This window comes from Phoxinus phoxinus, assembly GCF_949152265.1.
Source record: "Phoxinus phoxinus genome assembly, chromosome: 10".
Lineage (NCBI taxonomy): Eukaryota > Metazoa > Chordata > Actinopteri > Cypriniformes > Leuciscidae > Phoxinus > Phoxinus phoxinus.
This window is the reverse complement of record NC_136885.1, coordinates 16,777,197-16,796,896: the sequence shown is the minus strand read 5'-3', so window position 1 is coordinate 16,796,896 and position 19,700 is coordinate 16,777,197. Positions and strand designations below refer to the sequence as shown.

The window sequence follows — 19,700 nt, the reverse complement described above, 5'->3', positions numbered from 1 at the left end:
CACCCTTTGCAGCTAGAACAGCTTCAACTCTTCTGGGAAGGCTTCCCACAAGGTTTAGGAGTGTGTTTATGGGAATTTTGAACATTCTTCTAGAAGCGCATTTGTGAGGCCAGGTACCGATGTTGGATGAGAAAGCCTGGCTCGCAATCTCTGCTCTAATTCATCCCATCTCGTGTTCTATCCGGTTGAGGTCAGGCTGTGCAGGCCAGTCAAGTTCCTCCACACCAAACTCGTTCAACCATGTCTTTATGGACCTTGCTGTGTGCACTGGTGCGCAGTCATGTTGGAACAGGAAAGGGGCCATCCCCAAACTGTTCCCACAAAGTTGGGAGCATGAAATTGTCCAAAATGTCTTGGTATGCTAAAGCGTTAAGAGTTCCTTTCAGTGGAACTAAGGGGCCAAGCCCAACCAATGAAAAACAACCCCACACCAAACTTTTTACACTTAACATTCTTTCACAAATGTTTGTAGAAGCAGTCTGCATGCCAAGGTGCTTGATTTTATACAACTGTGGCCATTGGAAGTCATTGGAACACCTGAATTAAATTATTTGGAGAGCTTTTGGCAACATGCTTCACGTGTCTGATTGCTCTGTTGCTCCAAATCCCCGCAACTAAACGCTCCTTCCGCTCATGCGCCTGAGGGGGATTGATCAGGGTCACAACAGTATGCAATCAAACTAGCCTGACCTTCATTCACTGTTCGTCCCAATGGATCCACACGGTGGGAGAACGAAGAAGATGCGAAAACGCGCACAGAGACTCCAACTCTATCCGGCTGCTTTACACATACATTTTTTTTTTTACCTTTTAGCGGTTAATTTCCATGAAGTTGGAGTAAAACTCAGCACCAAGCAAGAAAGCAGGTTATCCGTGACAGCATAAGTCATTATACGGAAACTCATTACATACCGTTCACGTGAGCGGAGCGTTAAATCGCTGGATTGGCTTGAGCGAGGCCTTCAGTGTGGAGACGGATAAATGCATGCTTGATTTATGTTGGATTAAGCTTCTTGTTTGATGGTTATCATCGTTTTACACAGTTCATATGTTTAAGAACCTTTTATCTCTCTGAACATCAAAAACCAGAAATGCAGCAAATAAAAAAAATCCCCGTACTACATTATTAATCTTAATTTGTTGGCCTATGTCAGATGGAATCTGTTGGTAACTGCAAGAGGTCTGTCCATGTTGTGAAATTTGCAGTAAGTCTGCTATTTGTCAAGCCGCTATGTTCATTTCTCAGACGTGTACATCTGTGTATTTCACATGCTTTAAGTAAGGGATAATGTCCACTTCACATCATTGTTTTTTTTTTGGCAATAATATCTGTAGGCTTCCTGCATGTTAGAGGGGTATATCATTTAATTTCAAATAGAACAAAAAATTGGCCTACCAACAAATCAAATAGACTCTTTGACATTATCAGGCAGAACAGATCTCTTTTTTCAAAACTCTGTCGATCCAGTGTCAATCCATAAACCGTACTGAATAAATACTGCTGTTTTTATTTCATATGGAAACCATTGTGAGTCACAATATGGCAGCAATGAACTATTGGTACGAAAAGAGAGAGACAGTGATAGTTAAGCAGTGAATATATAGAAAAATTGTATCACTCAATGCCATGATTATCCAAACAAATATGAGTTTTCCAGAAAGCTGTGTAATAAAATAATGATCTAAAACGATAAAATTATAATAAAAAAACATATATATGCTCTAATGCAGAGTAATGCACATTACAACAGAATCAACAATAAATAAATAAATGTTTTACCTATAATAAATCATAATATTATGCCAATGCCTCGTACAAGCTGCCACTAATTTGACATATTTTCTTTGATCAAGATGTATATTGAATTTGTCACGTTGTGTTAGTGAGCTCACAGCCTATGTCAAACGTTTTGAGCGATCTAATAAACACATTCAAGTAATTAAAGCACAGATAAGCTGAAATTCTGCTTTGCAAAAGGTGGCAAATATGAATAATGCATGGTTGTGTAAATTGTATTTATTAGGATCAGTTATTTGTTCCTATTAGGAATAATAGTTAATCAGTTGGTGTGAATTAATATGATTGGTGTGTTTCAAATCGGAAAGCAGATCTTCTCATAAGGGTTACTTGATGTATACGTTTCATTTCTACCATCCAGCATCTTCAAACGCCTTCTCTACTTAGACGATTTACAGTGCAGTTTTACACTAACCATGATCTAGAAAGAAAGGCAATCAAGCTCCTGCTAAGTTCTAACCATCTACAAATGTAGACTTGAAATGTTGGAAATTATTAAATGAACTTCACAGAGGCTCATTTCCAGCAGGAGCGAAGGCAGTTATAGACTGAAGCGGTGTACAAAGAATTTATTGCTGACACCACATTACAGGAACATTATGGGCAGTGAAATGATTCAATGAGGCAGCCTAAGGGACATTTAAAAGAAAATGAAGGCATAGTGATCACCATGATTGCTTCAAGTAATTTCACACAAGGTATAGTAAATTTACCAAAAATGAAACTTACTGAGTTGAGCTCATCAGTATAACAAATGAAAAATGTAACAAAAAAATTCATAAAGACAAAGAAACAGACACAGGTGGGAAAATCAATTAAGACTTTAATTTGACTGTTTTAGGTTTACTATAGGACTTTAACGTGGATAGTTGACAAGAGTTTAAATAAATTACTCAATAAATATATCAGTGAACATATCTGATCAAACACTTAATATATTTTCTTTTTGTTGGTTGGTTGATTGGTCATTGATTTATTTAGAGATGTGGCTTAAAAGAAACAATAGTTGTGTTTTGTAGGGTTACATTAAAAAATAATAATAATTTGAGAGCCAACAATAGCTGCACAAATGCTGTGATTCTCCAGCACCTGTCTGCATAGTTAATGAACTCAGGGCAATATATTTGATTATCAAACACATTGTCCTATTTACACATACACTTTCACATTTAAGACTGGGACACGGGACAGAATAAATCACTTTCTTTGAACATTTAAATGTGCTGTATCCCTGTTGTAGTAATTCATAGAAGCAATGGGCAGTCAAAAGGTCAAATGTCTGTAAACAACAATGGTAGACAATGTTATATGGGTCCCATTAAGAAAATTTAAACAGTAGCAGTCGAAAGATTCCCTCTTTAACTTTGCACAGTGTTGTCTGGGCAGGCTGATCAATCCGCTCAAAAGCCTTTAGATTTAGGCTTTTTAAAAACATTTTCTCACAAGTTCCTAACCTAATTTGTGGTTTCAATCTTGCTGAATTAGCATTAGACCAGCATTATTGTGCACTGTATTGGTGCCTAAAGGTAGCTTGAGTTATTCTGTCCTCAAATCGAAAAAGGATCTGTTGTTAGACCCATGTTTTTGGGTTAACATCAATGCTATGATGCACTAGTTCAGACAAAGCAGATCATAATTTGATCCTAAATGGAAAAATGTACACCAGTATAAACAGAAACAAGTGCATTTGGATGCTTTAGGCACCTCATTTATGTTGCATTGAAATTGTAGATGCAGAACATTCTGGCACGTGTGTATGCGCCAACACAAACACACACACACACGCAGATAAAGCAGCCAAGAGAAGCGTCCTCACACATACAGGGAGCGCATACACTTCCCTGTAAATACACACACTCATTGTTTGAAGCTCCCGCTGCTCCACACAGTTGCCACATGCCGACAGTTTGTCTGGCGCTGAAGCAAGAGGCAAATCAACGGGGAAACCCGCTTTTTTTGCATAATTTATTATTTTTTTAATTTTTAAAGCTTTTATAAAAATACAAGTCATTGTGAAAGTGTTGCGTATGTGCACATGCTCTTTGTGGCTCTTTCTGAACAAGTTACCAAAGCATATCTGTTTTCCATTTCCCTCTTTCTCTCGACATTGCGTGGAGTAGAGGTTAGCAGTCAACACCAGTCAGACCTGTTTGGTCACATCAGTTGACAGAGATGGATGGATGCAAAAATGAAGGAACGAATGAGAGGATGAGGGGTCGCCTCTCGAGGGTACACGATTTGAAAGGTGGTTAATTTCCAATCATGCATCCAATTAGCCACACACACATGCAGACACACACTACGCCCCTTCTTCACCATTGCTCCACCATCAGGTCGAGGACCCTGTTGACGTTCAGGTCTGAGTCAAGGCCAAAGTCGTTCTCTAAAAATGGGGCGGTGGGGGGCGTTAGCGGGTGCAGGCCAGAGGTCAAGGTCTCCAGCCAATCAGCAGGGTCAAAAACAAGAACCTCTGACCTTCTTTTCCTGGACAGTGAGCTGGATGGTGGAGTGGTGCAGATGGGGGGAGGAGGAAGTGGAGTTGGGGTTGAACCGAGGGGTGGAGCGTTGTTAGGTGAGGGAGGAAGCTCTAAAAGAAGCGAAGAGCACAGAGGAGAGGAAAGAAAGTTGTCTTCTTTTTGGCGCTTTGTGAGCTGTGATTGGTCAGGCTGCGGGGCAGGGGAGGAGCCTGAGAGGATGGTGGTAGCTGATTGGACGTCTGTGATGAGTGAGGAGTTATCTGAAAGATAAGGAGTTCAACACAGTCATGTCAGTATGTCCGGCGGCGCGGCCACCCTAAAATGTCATCTTAAAAATGTATTGTTTTTTGCCATTGGTAAGCAACATCTTTGCTTCTCTCTCTCCTGAAATGTTTCAACCACCACAGATTAAAATTTCACTCACCTGAGCAACCAATAGTCTCGTCCAAAATGTCATCTATGGATTGAGTAGGGTCCATCTTAAATGGTGAGAGAAAAAGTAGACAGGAAGTCGAACGCTTAGTGCTCATTGTTGATGAACAGCAATCAATACATCAATAGTTGCATAACATAGGTAATTGTGAGGGAGCAGACAGCACACAAACTCAAAAACACTCACCTGGACTCTTTGAATAGCCTCCTGTAGTTCCTCTTCCAAACTCCGGACAGTGGGCGATGCCTGTGCTGGACTGGCAGTGATTTGCATAGGCAAATCAAAGTCTTGACCAATTACATCACAAAGCTGACAGCAGTTCGCCTAATATTAGGAAAAAAATACAAAGAATGTAATTAATTTCAATAGTGAAATATATCTGTGTGTATATATATCGTTTTTTGTGTGTGTCTAATATTAACCACATTTATTTAGACTACGAAATACCTCAATAAATCAAGATGCAATTTAAAGGGATAGTTCATCCAAAAATAAAAATTCTGTCATCATTTACTCACCCACATGTCGTTCCAAACCCATAAAACTTTCGTTCATCTTCGGAACGTAAATAAAGATATTTTAATAGCTCATATTTTTAGCCCAAACGTGCTGCGTAACATACAGGAATGAACCTCATTGGGTCTCGCACGTCAAGCATGCTTGAGCTTCCATTCATCATTAATGATGTGTGCGTTAATGAATGTTTATATGTGAATAAATGCCTAAATTCACTCTATTCAGCGTATAAAGTGTCTCTTCAGAAAATTTGGACTAAACCATTAGTTTAGATTAGTTTTACAATCTCTATATAAACTTTTTGAAGTGTCAAAGTAGTAGTTGCGTAGCTGTCAATGGAGGAACAGAAATCGCTCCGATTTCATTAAAAATATCTTAATTTGTGCTCCGAAGTTGAATGGGTTTAAAACGACATGAGGGTGAGCAATTAATGACAGAATTTACATTTTTGGGTGAACTAACCCTTTAATGGTGCGGTAGTATGTCACAGTACTGTCTTACTAGTATGTCCCTGCTTGTCTTACTAAATCAAAGTACGTACTTTTCCTTCACCAGTACAGTAGGTAAAGAGCAGTTCCTGTCTGCCTGCGTCTGGTTTCCCTCTGGTGCATCCTGGCTCCTGTTGCAGGAACGAATGAAGGGAACTTCCACACAGCTGGAAAAAAACAGAAGTAATGAAATAGTACATTGAATACTTAAAGTATTTATGATTAAATAGATTCACCAAAAATTATAGAATAAAAAAAAAAAATCACCAATATTAGGAAATGCCACTAATGTTAAAAAAATCCACATATATCAATTATCTATACTCACTTGAGAGTCCTTCGCTACTTCTCTGGGTCTGCTCCTCAACCTCTCTCTCATTTCCAGCTCCACACTAAGTTCATCTACTGGCTGGCCTGGCCTCCACGTGGCGCCAGAGGGCATTGGAGAAGAGGATGTATGTAAGGTAGGACTGGAGCCAGCAGAAGGAGGAGAAGTGAGGTAACTGTCACCAACTATGCTTTGCTCCGCTAAACCCGAAGGGTGGATGTACATTGGAACAGACTTGGCGGAGGTGTTTACACCGGAAGGGAATTGGTTGAGTGCAGCAGGGTGTGAGGGTTCTAGTGTGGCCCCTAGCTGGCAAAGTGGGGCAGGGGTTAACGGGGGACGCGTCATCTGGAAAGGTCGGAGTCTTTCTAGTAGTGCAGGCTTAGTACCGGAAACTGGGAGTCCACGTTTCCGCAACTGCTGACGAAGAACTGACACCTGATAAGAAGGAATACAGTCAATGTTCTATACAAAGCTTGTTTAAACAAACAGTTTATGAAGACCAGATCATCTAAACCAAGGGTGTCCAAACCTACTTCTGGAGGGCCACTTTCCTGCAGAGTTTACCTCCAACCCACACAAGAACCAGGTAATCAAGGTGTTCATGATTACTTTAAAATAATAATTAGGTGTGATGGAGAAGGACTGGAACTGAAGTCTGCAGGAAATATTCCTCCAAGAGCAGGATTGGACACCTGCTCATCTGGATCTAGAGCGAGTAATCTTAACCAATGATATTCCTACCGTTAGGTCATCAAGATTTGAGGGGAGTAACTCTGCCTGGTGGATGGGACTTGTATCAGGAGTAGAGGGGTTTGTTGAAGGGGTTCCAGACTGAGGGGAACTTTGAGGTGTAGTTCCAGAAATCTTCGACTGGTTCTCACTATTATTTAGATAGGTATATAAGTAATTGTTTCCTGATTGCTATTCAGATCACAGAGTAGAATCTCTTAAGCTGGGTTTGCTTTGCACTGTACGATTTCTACGCTAGCTATGATTTTGCTCTCTGAGATAAATTTTAGGGATCACAAACGATTTCTCCTCATAGGGTAAAACCATCAGTCTTAGATCACATAACGCTGGCTTACACTACACAACTTAAATCCAGACTTTTGTTGATGCTAGTTGCCTTGAGTCAGAGCCAGTGGACACATTTTGGGAGCTTGGAGTTGACAGATTTCACATTGTGTATGATGGTTACAGCCATCTAGTCTGAGGATTTCAAACCCCCACTCCACCCACCCAATTTGGTCAGTGGCTGCTCTGATTGTACAGTTTAACATAAAAAAAATTATCTTGCCCAGTGTGCCATGGCTTTTACTCAAGATGACTGTAAAAATCGTGCAGCATGCTCCCGGCTTTCGTTGTACAAATCATGGTCTTTTTCATGGGTGCTTTATTTGGAGGTTTACCTGTTTGTCACAGTGAGCTGTTGTTGCTGGTTAAGAATTTGTAGTTGTAAGTACACTTGCTGTTGTTGCAAGATGTGGGAGTAAGAGGAATCAGTGGCCGGAGCCTGACTGTTGTTATTCTTTTGCGAAACATTTCCGGCTCCGTTTCCAGTCCCAGTCCTTTGATCTGGGGGAATGTACTGATGGTATTTCAGCTTCCTCATTTTAGGTTTGGAATCGCGAGGCTTTCGTGGCCGTGGAGGGCGGGATGAAGTTAAGGACCCACCCAGAATGGAATGAGAAGATGGAACTGGAGGTTGTGCTGTCTTGAGGCATACAGAGAAAGAATGTGAGTACTATAATTTGGAAAAATTACATGAGCAAGTGGATGGGGGAAAAAATGAATAATGAAATGGGGCGAGTAAAACACATCATTATTTCAAATCTCTGTGTGAATGCTTACCTTTGGTAGCAGTGGTGGTGTCTGGGAGGGCATGTACATCCCTTTGGGTCTCCCAGTTGTTGATATGGAGTTTGACCCCGTTACTGTCATGGTCATTGGTTGGCTTATGCACTCGGTTGCCGGGAGCAATGCCAATCTGCACTGTTTTGAGAAGATGAGTTGATACTGGTGAAAATTATGAGCAACTATCTTCCAGCCATTTAACCTGAACCTAAAGGTAAAATTTGCATAATTTTTGCACCACTAGTGGCACGAAAAAGAATATGTTCAGCCTCAGCTGTTTTCCATCAAACACGGCAAACAGATAGCAACCAATATCACCACATTGGTTCACCCACTGTTGCAATGTTTGGGTGGTAGGGAAATATTTTGATAGCTCCACAGTTCTCGCAAAATGACACACTTCAACTTTAAACTGAAAAAGAGGATACAAGGCAAAACGTCTAATATTGGGTGTTTTACACCTCTTATACCTGTACATTGTTTGGGCTGATCGGCGTAGCAATAGGTGACGCATCACTTGGTGATTGGTCACCTCCTTGCCCAGGTGATGATGAGAAGCCAGGAGATTGGTGAATCCCGAGTTGCTCGGGAGATGCAGAGGCAGAAGAGGAGTTGTCATCTTCAAAGACATCTGATGGCAAAGAAGCAGCTGAGGCAGAGGAAATGGTGATGTGTGAAGCTTTTCTGCAACAATTCTGGGTATAGGTTACATGTCATGTGGAAATGTGAAACTAATAACTGATCTGATCAGGGCTGCTGTTATGAACAATGTGGTCTGCTCAGCAGCCATATCACCCTGTAACCCAAGACTGGTTGCCCACTGAAGCTAAGCAGGGCTGAGCCTGGTTAGTACCTGGATGAGAGACCTCCTGAGAAAACAGGTTGCTGCTGGAAGAGCTGTTAGTGAGGCCAGCAGGGGGCGCTCACCCTGTGGTCTGTGTGGGTCCTAACGCCCCAGTAGAGTGATGGGGACACAATACTGTCAAAGAGCGCCGTCTTTCGGATGAGACGTAAAACCCAGGTCTTGACTCTCTGTGGTCATTAAATATCCCATGGCATTTCTCGTAAAGACTAGGGGTGTAACCCCAGTGTCCTGGCCACATTCCACCCATTGGCCCTTTCCAATCATGGCCTCCTAATAATCCCCATCCACTGAATTGGCTCTATCACTCTCTCTCCTCTCCACCTATAGCTGGTGTGTGGTGAGCGCACTGGAGCCGTTGTACTGTGGCTGCCGTCGCATCATCCAAGTGGATGCTACACACTGGTGGTGGTCGAGGAGAGATCCCTGATATGATTGTAAAGCGCTTTTGGGTGTACAGTTAAAGTGCTATATAAATTCCTCATTCTATTCTAATAGATAGTAATGCAAGTTTTGTTTACACAACTACACCTTGTCAGAATGTATATTTTTTCAGAATCATTTTTATAGTTTTCTTTATTTAGACAGGATAGTTGAAGAGTTGGCAGGAAGAGAGAGAGGGAATGGGATTGGAGAGGTCCAGAAGCCAGGATTCGAACTTGGGTCACCCAAAGCGCAACCAAGCTGCGTGTCGAAGCACTGCCGGCTATTGGCACGAATATAACTATCATTAATACACAAGGTACACTATAAACGTATAAATATAACTTAAATAATTGAAACTTTACCTGTAATAGCAATGCACAATATGCATTACAATTATATTGAAAAAAAATGTTTTTAATGATGTTCACTGTTTTATGTGATTTGTACTTCATTTGGTGTGATTTAAAAAAATTATAATAATTGGAAGTCTCTAAGTCAACTGATCTGATCAGGGCTGCTGTTATGAACAATTTGGTTTGCCCGCTCAATCAAGACTGCCTAAGAGCGAAGTCCATTGGCTGAAAAACACTTTTAATTCGTATTTTATGGTATGGGACTATGGTATTTTATGATGTGTGTGCCATGTGAACTGTTATTAGGCCCATTAAAATTATTATCACTAATGTTACATATATAACCTAAAGCTATATATTGAGATTTTTTTCTGGTTGGTTATGTTTAAGCTAACCACTTAGCATAAAAGCTTAGCATATCGCTAACCGGTTAGCCTGTACCCTACAATGTTCCACTTTATATATTTTTTATATTGTCACTTTTGCATAAGTTTAACATCTGACTGGTGTTTTTACTGCACGTATATGCACATATATTATGCTATGAGTGTCATCCACACAAATTGCTGATGCCAATAATTGTATAAATATTCATTACAGCTTTCTCTCTTTAGTCACAAAAAATAATTTGCTAATCACAAAACACTATGAGAAATATGACCCCAATTACATGTTAGTATTATATAAGAGAGTATTTGTTTGTGTGTGAGTGTTTGTCTATGACTCTATAAAATATTTAGTTTGAGTTTAGGCTATTTTGTGAGGCATCAGTTTCAGTTATTTTCAATGACTCACTGTTCTCTAGAGGCAGAATATGCCTCTGCAGGAGTTCAAGTGGTCCAGGCCGACTCTGAATTTTCTCACTCAGATCCTCAGCCAGACGAGCCTTCTTCTGCTTGTGAGCTCCACTATAACTCCTGTCTGTGAGCGAGAGACAATACAAGAGAGAAAGTGAAAACAAGAAACGAGTGAATCAGAAAGAGAACAAAATGAATAGTGAAAGATGGGGAATGTAAATGGAAGATCAATTGCTCTGCTTTATAATAAGAGAGGAGAAGAAGAGGACTATTTTAAAGACAGATATGAATGATTTTTCACAAAAGAATTTGTTGTTTGGTAATCCAATTCAGGCATTCAGAAAGCTACTGATAATAAGTGCAGTACAGAAGGACCTTCAGCTGAATGATTTGCAAACACAAAGAGCTGTTTGATGAATGGGCACCGATGGATATGTGAATGGCTAATGGACAAACCGCTCATTCCAGCTTTAAGGTTACACCTTTGTTCAGTACTGGTATTGGCTATAACTGAAGGTCAATATTGGAAAACTCTCAATGGCATCACCTGGTGCAGTTTGAGCAGTCAAACCACTAGGGGGCGACTTCTGAATGGCACCATCTTCTGTCTGACGCTGCATTGGGAAACAGTCCAGTCAAATCGACATCAGAAAACATCAACAAGTAGGCTACTGTAAACCTTTATTTCTCCAATAGTTCATGAACGATAGCACATGGGTGAAGTTTCTGAAAATAATTGTTTGCTTTTGGTGGTAACATTCTCCTGTAAGACTACATTTTCCCTCCTGACAGTAATTATCTTGAACCAGCTGCTGTTTACTGTCTTACTAAACATAATTAACTGTGCTAACAGTGTTTCACGGCTAATACTAATAGTTTGCGACAGTAACTAGACATGTAATTACAAACATTAAATTATGCTAAAGAGGTTGAAGACCAACTCATGTCAGTTATCAGACCGTTTTTGGCATCACTGAGTACTTTGCTTATCTACACTGGCACCCTGTTTCACATCAGTCTGTTTTCATATAAACCAAAGGCATACACATACTGCTGCTGGAGTGTGTCAAGCGTGGAAGCCATTAGATCCAACCATAGTTTTAGTTTGGAACTTCTCCCTCAAATTATCTTTGAAAAGGTTTCACAGTTGCATAATCAGCTATTTCATGGAAACATATTTTTTTTAGTTTTGTTTGCTGCTAGTCTATATTTGACTAGTTCTCCTGAAACATAGATAAATAATGGCTCACCAAACCACTGCTGATTTCTTTTTCCCCAACTTTATCAGAGACAGAGGCCTTTGTACCTAGAGCACAGAGACAGTAAGAATTAACAAAAAGACAAGCTGTTATAAAGCTATTATTTAGAATTGAAATGCATAAAGAATGCAAATCAAGTACATTATAATTGTCCTGCCCCATAAGGGAAAATTTCGTTGACTTCCTGTGGCCAAGCACAATGATCAAAATTCATAAAGACACAGACTCACCAGACTCTGCATTAAGTTCATTCTGCTGTCTGCGGTTCTGTATTCTCAACTGCAGAACTGAAAAACATATATTTATTTATTATTATGCAATAAAAACAATATCTACAATGCTTTATTTAAAATACAGTCTCTGTGTTTCAGAAAACTTTTAAGCCTGAGTTTCCCACCTTGAGGAATGTGCAGTGTAGTGCCGGTAGCTCAATTTATGACTGTAAGCCCAGCATATTACAAGTAAATTGCACCACTCGGATGATCATAATAAATTAGTTAGATATGAAATAGGCACTGCAAACATACACTGTTCCCTAACCTAGTCAAACATGCAATCACTGTTTGGCACTTAAAAGAAGGCATGCACAAACGAACATGCTGGAACCAGCAGGTGAATTACAGCTAGGCCAGAGGTGGGAGGAGTCGCTTGTCCCATGATGCACCTCTGTGCTGAGTTTTGAGATCTGAGAGTGGACGTGAGAGGAAGGGGGTAACTATTTATCCCTCTGAATGTCTATTTCTGTATCCTTCCCATCCCCCATCCAGCTGTCTCTCTCTCTCTCTCTCTCTCGCTGTCTGTCTGTCTTTCGCTCCCTCTCTCGCTGTCAATCGTGCTAAGTAAATTCTTCCTTTTTACTTTACTCTGGAAGAGAATTACATGCTGAGTGGCGTCAGGCCAAATTAGGTTGGAGTTCTGGGATTAAAAATTCACTGAGTGCCACTGCAACTTATAGTAATGACGAGAACTGGTGTGCTCTGATCACATAATGGCAGAGGTGCATAATGACAGTTCAAGTTTTGTTCACTACTAACTGTAGAAGCCACTGATATTACTATTCTATGCCTGAAAATAAATACTTATCAAAACACTTTCTAATTCACTGTATAATGACAGTTTAGAATTAAATTAGTTTTGTTTCCTTACTATAAAGAAAGTAATATAAGGTTTCTATTACATATTCTACTATATATAGAGAGAGAGACATTCACAAATAAAAAAAAGTTTAAAAAAGGTTTTAGGATTAAATTATTCTCAAATCATCAGTGAGGCAATAGAGGGACAAACATCAACTTTTCACTCGAACCGTTAACTGTTAATCAGTGTTTGATCCTAACATTTCAATATGGTGTAAAGCCATAGTGTGCTGGAATGAGAGCATTAAGATGTCGTTATGTACTACCCGTCCCTAGCATCCTAATTTAAGTCCTAGCATCTTTAGTATTAGTATCTCTAGTATTGCTCTGCATTAAGCAGCCCTCCTGTTGTGGTTGACTGGTGCACATTTACTCTGTTCTCAGCTACTGAACTCTTTCAAAGTGATTGTTGGCTTCTCTAAATATCCTTCTGGTTTGTGCAGAAAGTTTAGCGGTTGACCTTTTCTAGGCAGCATCTGGGCAGTTTAATGAAGCCTCCTTCCTGATAATTGAGCCAAAAGTGCCCTCTGAGACATCCAAACACTTGGATATGGTTTTGTACCCTTATGCATTTGTTTTATATTATCTCTGACATCTTTTAAATGGTCTTTACTCTTCATTTTTACAGCTTGTCGTTAAGATTCACAACCTGAATAATATCTGTTTTAGTTGTTTTAATAAGGTAATTGTGTTATCATTAGGTTTTTCATTCAGACTTGAAAGAGGAAAAAATTGAAGGCTGCTTTGTGTAGAATCAGATTTTGTTTTCCTCTTTTTTTTTTGGTGGAGCCTAAGGCTGCCACAGAGACCAGTGTTATTTCTCAGGACACCAATTTCACTGATATCTGTCGGATTAGTGTGGTATTAAAAAAAAGGAACAAACAATCAAGTACAATTTTAAATGAAATACAATTATAAAAACAAGCTTCGTGTTTAGAAAGATTTCAATATACAGTATATCTTTATTATTGACTTTTAATAAAAAGTCTATCTCATATTACATATTTGGAATCTGGTTTTCTAAAAAAAAAAAGATGTCAAATGTGAAACAATGTCATTATTTAAAATAATACAAGATCCCTCCATGGCTAATTCCATATTTATTGCATAATCAACACATAAAAAAATAGATCAGTCACCTGGTAGCCTGTAAAGCAATAATGAAAAAAGAGACATATTTGTTGCCTATGTAATAATTTAAATATACAAATTTCATAAACATAGACTAAATTCATAGATATTGGCAAATTTCCCTATGTTCATCCTCACACTATATCACCAGAAAAAAAAATATATTTTCAGATTACTTCAGTTTTGTTTTTGCTCATTAATTGCTGGAGCATTAAGAGTCCACTATACTTTAAATTGTCAATGAGAAATAAATTACAATTTTGTTATAAATCTTAAATGTTCTTACATTGATTTCCAAATGTATTTTATACATTAACCCTTTGTTTACACTGTGACTGAGGATTTGCAGGAGGGGTAGCCATTTTTCTCACAACACAACACAACACAACACAACACAACACAACACAACACAACACAACACAACACAACACAACATATCCAAGGTCACAGCTGATCCCAGGGTTAGTACCAGAGCAAGACAAGGTTCTTCGCATTCTCCTTGCTGTCTATACATGCGATCCTCCTTTTTAAAATTACAGTCCTTTTTAGGATATTAGCTAAACTGTTTAAGTTTACAAAGTGTTAATTCAATGCACTTTTGATGGAAGAGTCTTGTTATTACCAAAGAGTGCGACTGGACATTTGTCTGAGAATCTTGCCAGCAGGATGTTTATAGGGAACCCAAGAAGACAGGGCACCGCTTTTGAAGGGGTTCCAACCACAGATGGGAACCAACAAAGACAATCTGTCCAGTGTCCACATGTCCTTCAGGGAGGACCACACTGCTGGCCCCATTTGTACAATATGGGGAAATGCGAGAGACCGTGGAACCTCATGAAGACGGGTTGGTTGGTCAAATTTCCTTCATCTCCGCATTTTATAATGTGATGCATTGAGAATGTACAACAGGTTTGAATTTAACTTAATTGAGAATGTTTGTTAAATTCCAATTGTAATTAACTGAAATTCATATAACTCCAATAAGTGTTAAGTTTAAAAAGAAAAGGAAGGTTTGTCAAAAAAATGTGTCCGAATGTTCACAGCTTTAAAAAGGTATAGATTAAACACAAACATAAAGCTGCTCATTCAGAACATTTTATTCAAGCAAGCACCATCAACTTATGGGGCCTGTTCCATAAAGTGTGCCAAGCAAATTGGGGATTACAGTCCAAAACCTGACTTGAATTAACCTAACAAATCAGTCTGGACTAAAGTGGTTCGATAAAGGACAATTTAAGTTCACGCAATCTCACTAATTTGACCCATGTTCAATGCGTCAAGATCATTTGATGTGCACGTTATGCTTAATTAAACAGCCCTAAAGGTCAATTCATTGATTGATCAAGTCGATCCACTGTGGCAAAATATATTTTGTTCTGTTTAATGCATTGTAATGCTTTTTTAATGCATAACTTGGTAATATAATTTTGTTCTGGTCGGTCAGTGTTAAAGGAACACTCCACTTTTTGGGGAAATAGGCTCATTTTACAACTCCCCTAGAGTTAAACAGTTGAGTTTTACCGTTTTCGATTCCATTCAGCCGATCTCCGGTCTGGCGGTAGCACTTTTAGCATAGCTTAGCATAGATCATTGAATCTGATTAGACTGTTAGCATCTCTCTCAAATAACCAAAGAGATTAGATATTTTTCCTATTTAAAACTTGACTCGTCTGTAGTTACATTGTGTACTAAGACCGACAGAAAATAAAAAGTTGCTATTTTATAGGCCAATATGACTAGGAACTATACTCTCATTCCTGAGTAATATAATCAAGGAACTGTGCTGCCGTACCAGCAGGCGCAATGATATTACAAACTTAGTGCCGGTCACGTTGGAAGTTACCGAGCTGGGGACTATTTTCAGGCGTACGTAATATCATTGCGCCTGCTGCACCCATGGTACGGCAGCAAAGTTCCTTGATTATTACGCAGGAATGAGAGTATAGTTCCTAGTCATATTGGCCTAGAAAATCGCAACTTTTCATTTTCTGTCGCTCTTAGTACACGATGTAACTACAGAAGAGTCAAGTTTTAAATAGGAAAAATATCTAAACTCTTTGGTCATTTTTTTGAGAGAGATGCTAACGGTCTAATCAGATTCAATGATCTATGCTAAGCTATGCTAAAAGTGCTACCGCTAGACATGGAGACTGGCTGGATGGATTCGAAAACGGTAGAACTCAACTGTTTAACTCTAGGGGAGTTGAAAAATGAGCCTATTTCCAAAAAAAGTGGAGTGTTCCTTTAAGGCCGGCACACATCAACGTTTTGAGAGTCGGTCGGCTTCTCTAGTCGGACATCATCTGGGTTTTTTGGGCCGTCGGTCAGCGAGAGAACTCTGATTGGCTGTTCAGCTTAGCGAACGAGTCAGTGCACAGGAATAAAAGCAAAAGTGACAAAAGCGAGCAAAGAAGTCAAGATGGTACAGACAGAAAGCTGTTTTAATTTTATGTCATCTTACCTGAGCATTCGAAGGTACAAATATTTTGTGTGAAGAAAGAAGAAAGTCATAAGCGTGATCGATATTTAAAATGGTAAGCAAGCGCTGCTTTGTATATCTGCAGTCCTAGTTTCGGTTTCCCTTTTTGAAAGACGAATATAGACTATTGATACCTGCTGATATAGAAAAATAATAACTTACACAGAGGCGCAGAAAACACATAATAGTTAACAGTTGCCTGTAGTCCTTTTGGTGTAGTCCAGATTTTTGGCAGTGACGCAGCCGACGAAAGGCGACAACACAGCCAGCTTTCAACACCGCTAGTTCTTTGACGTCAACTTGGTGTGTCCCAGGCTTCAGATGAACTCTGCAACAACTACAGCCTGCCCTGGACCAAGTTACTTTCTCAGAATAAGTTGCCAAAGTGCCTGAGCCATTAAATTTGCTTTATGGAACCAAATCAACTGACAATGAGTCAGACTAACTGAAAAAAGCCTGACAGGCCTCTGCTTTGTAAGACTATATTCACAGAGGTTTGCAAAGCCACAAAGAGCTTCACTCAGATTCCGTCACCAGACCAGCCACTGGGAGCATCATCAGAACTCACATCACCAACCAAAATAGACAGACAGCTACACGTGGGCTTTCAAAACTAGCTTGGATACAGTCGTGTGAACCCTCCTTTGTTCTTACCTGAACGGAACTTATTGCGGATGAGCAGTGACCTCTCAGACGCCAGCAAGGTCATAATGGAGAGACAACAGAGGAAGAAGGGGTGGGGGCTTTAAAGATACGTCTTCCTCTTGCAGGGCAGATACTTATGATGATTTCTTACGCCCTTTCCTCTCCCTGAAGAGAAAGAAAGCAAAGTCACAGGAGGCCTGAACTTAACTTAGTCGCCATCAAATGGCAAGAGAAAAACACCAGAACTAGTAAAGTCTGTGTGCGACTGACAGAAACAGGAGGAATCCGAAGCTAACTTCTATTCTAACAGTATCACAGAGAGAAAGTAGACAGCATTGCTTAAAACACAACATATTTCCTTCTTTATATGCAATGAATTCTGCGGCATTACGATAGGTTTGTGTAACAAACAGGACATTTTTCAATTTGTTATTTAAGAGAATCTTGGCATCTACACTAGTGGTCCATTACATTTTCTTATAGAAGTAGAGACTAAGCAAATCATTATTTTGAGCCAGATCTTTTTAATGAATCCGTTCATTTGATTCACAAAACCAGTCTGAATCATGTTTATAAATCAGAGATCTGGTTCTTGACTTAACTCTCTGACTCGCAGCGAGTAACATCTCAGTGGTTTAAAAACAACTTCAATTTCTATCCGTTCCTCACACAAAGCTATCATGTGGCTTCAAAAGACTAGGAATACAGTGCAAAAGTCATGCAACACTTTTATGGTGCTTTTTAATCCATTTTTAATAAATTTTTGGAACCACATGAGGGTGAGTAAATTATGACAGAATTTACATTTTTGGCTGTATTTCCTGTATCTCCAGTCCCCATTGACTGTATTTGCATGTAAAAGAGCTACTAGTACATTGAAACTAAACATAAAAAAAGAACAAATCACAAATTATACAGGTTTGAGGTTATACATGAGGTTGAGTAAACACAGGCTTTCATTTTTGGATTAACCATATTTTTAAACTATTCCAATGGGAGGATTTTTTGCCCAACTAGCCAAGGCTCAAATTGTTGGAGTCTATGAAAGTGAGTGTATGTTCAGAGGCTTGAGTTACAGAATTTATTTGTTATTATTTATGTGCCTTAAAGTTGGAGTTCAAGTACCTTTCACTTTACATCTCTTTAATGTTAATCAGAATCCACTACCCACTGACTACAAATACTGAAGCAACAAATTGGCCTTAGATAAAAATCACAAAAACTTCTATTGTCAGACATACACACGTAGATCCCTTCACAAAAGAACATATATTCACAGATAAATGTATAAACACAATAGCATGAATGAAAATGAATACTCACAGTCAGACTGAACTCCCCCGAGTTTTGTCAAGAGTGGCGTTGAACAGAGATTAAAGTGGAGAGAGAGAGAGATTCTTGTGATTGAGGTGGAAAATGAGGGCAGAACTTGAGGCACGCTAAATCGAGGCAACGCTCAATGACAAGGTTGTTCCTTATCTTTTTTTGCGCCTGCTTGTTCATTCCCTTCCACAGGTGAATCTAGGGAGAAAAGGGCCCTGTGTTTCTTCCTCTTTTCTTACACGCAGAATTCACCCAGCACACCTCGTTCTCTCTCTCTCTCTCTCTACCCCCACACCGAGGAGTTGAGCCAACTGTGTTGGGCTATCAAAAGAGCACCCTGACGTCCTGCCCCTGCCCCCTCAGACCCCCACCACACACACACACACACTTGCTGATAAATTCATTGTGGGTGACACTAATGGGTGGGTAACTTGCGGTGTTCCCTATCTCCTCTTTCTGTGTCTGGGGTGACAAGGCCAGACCTTCCCCCACAGGTACCTAAAGGAGCTTGTAAAAGCTGGTGACTTTCAGCGGCACATTATGTACAGTATAAAAGCTACAGACATATATGTCGCTGCTGGATCAGAAAGGGATGTGGAGAAAGAAACTGTATTTCACTGCATTAAATTTTTCATTTTTATGTTAACTCAACTCAATATAGTCTATTGAGAAGCTTGACTTTGTGAACTGCATTCCTATACATTCATGAAAAAAGGTCAGTAATGCAAACATGAGGTCTTAAAGGGATAGCACACCCAACATGACAGTTTTGTTATCATTTACTCACTCTCATGTTGTTCCAAACCTGTATGATTTTCTTTCTTCTAATTTTTGGAGATATTTAGAAAAATGTCAATACAGTTACCGTCAATGTGGTCCATTTTTGTTTGGATCCCAATGTTCTTCAAACAACTGATTTAGAACAACATCAGGGTGAGGAAATAATTACAGAATTTTCATTTTTGAGCGAACTATTCAGTTTTAATATTCTCGAAATGATGAATTTGCTCCATCAAAAGTTTACGTATAAATGTAGAGATACATAGTATGTAAAACACATCACATTAGCCAAGGAGTTCCGTTTTAATCCACAAACATGCAAATATGTTTGTCTATGAGTGAGAGACGGGGGCCAGGGGAAGAGGAGGGGGTTGGGAAAAGGAGATCATTACTGCACCACCTGTTTGGTGGCTTTGATGGACAGGTTGGTGTGTGCTGCTGTATCAGCAGGTCACAGACAGACAGCGAGTGAGAGAGAAAGAGAGATACAAGAGCAAAAATAAAGGCAGAACAGTCCAAAACAAGAGTTACAAGTTGAGTGCACAACAATTTGTGTGAGACAGACAGAAGAAAGATAGAAGAAATGCACACAAAGTGTATATCTGTTCATAA

The 19,700-nt window shown here is 39.5% G+C and overlaps 1 protein-coding gene across 2 annotated transcripts; it reads right to left on the bottom strand.

The window, feature by feature from the left end:
• Positions 1 to 2,603: 2,603 nt before the first annotated feature.
• Positions 2,604 to 18,634, bottom strand: LOC307006074 (uncharacterized protein). 2 transcript variants are annotated; one of them, XM_079626702.1, is made up of 15 exons: positions 18,309 to 18,634; positions 16,995 to 17,150; positions 11,825 to 11,881; positions 11,586 to 11,641; positions 10,883 to 10,949; positions 10,334 to 10,459; positions 8,368 to 8,528; positions 7,895 to 8,035; positions 7,453 to 7,757; positions 6,785 to 6,923; positions 6,041 to 6,478; positions 5,766 to 5,879; positions 4,895 to 5,032; positions 4,700 to 4,754; positions 2,604 to 4,535 (listed from the first exon to the last, which is right to left on the bottom strand). In XM_079626702.1, the coding sequence occupies exons 2-15, from the start codon at positions 17,047 to 17,049 to the stop codon at positions 4,111 to 4,113; spliced, it is 2,277 nt and encodes a 758-aa protein (XP_079482828.1). In that variant the 5' UTR covers positions 17,050 to 17,150; positions 18,309 to 18,634; the 3' UTR covers positions 2,604 to 4,110. The 2 variants fall into 2 exon arrangements, with proteins under 2 accessions (XP_079482828.1, XP_079482827.1); XM_079626701.1 differs by having other exon boundaries at positions 8,368 to 8,546; positions 18,309 to 18,631.
• Positions 18,635 to 19,700: the final 1,066 nt, after the last annotated feature.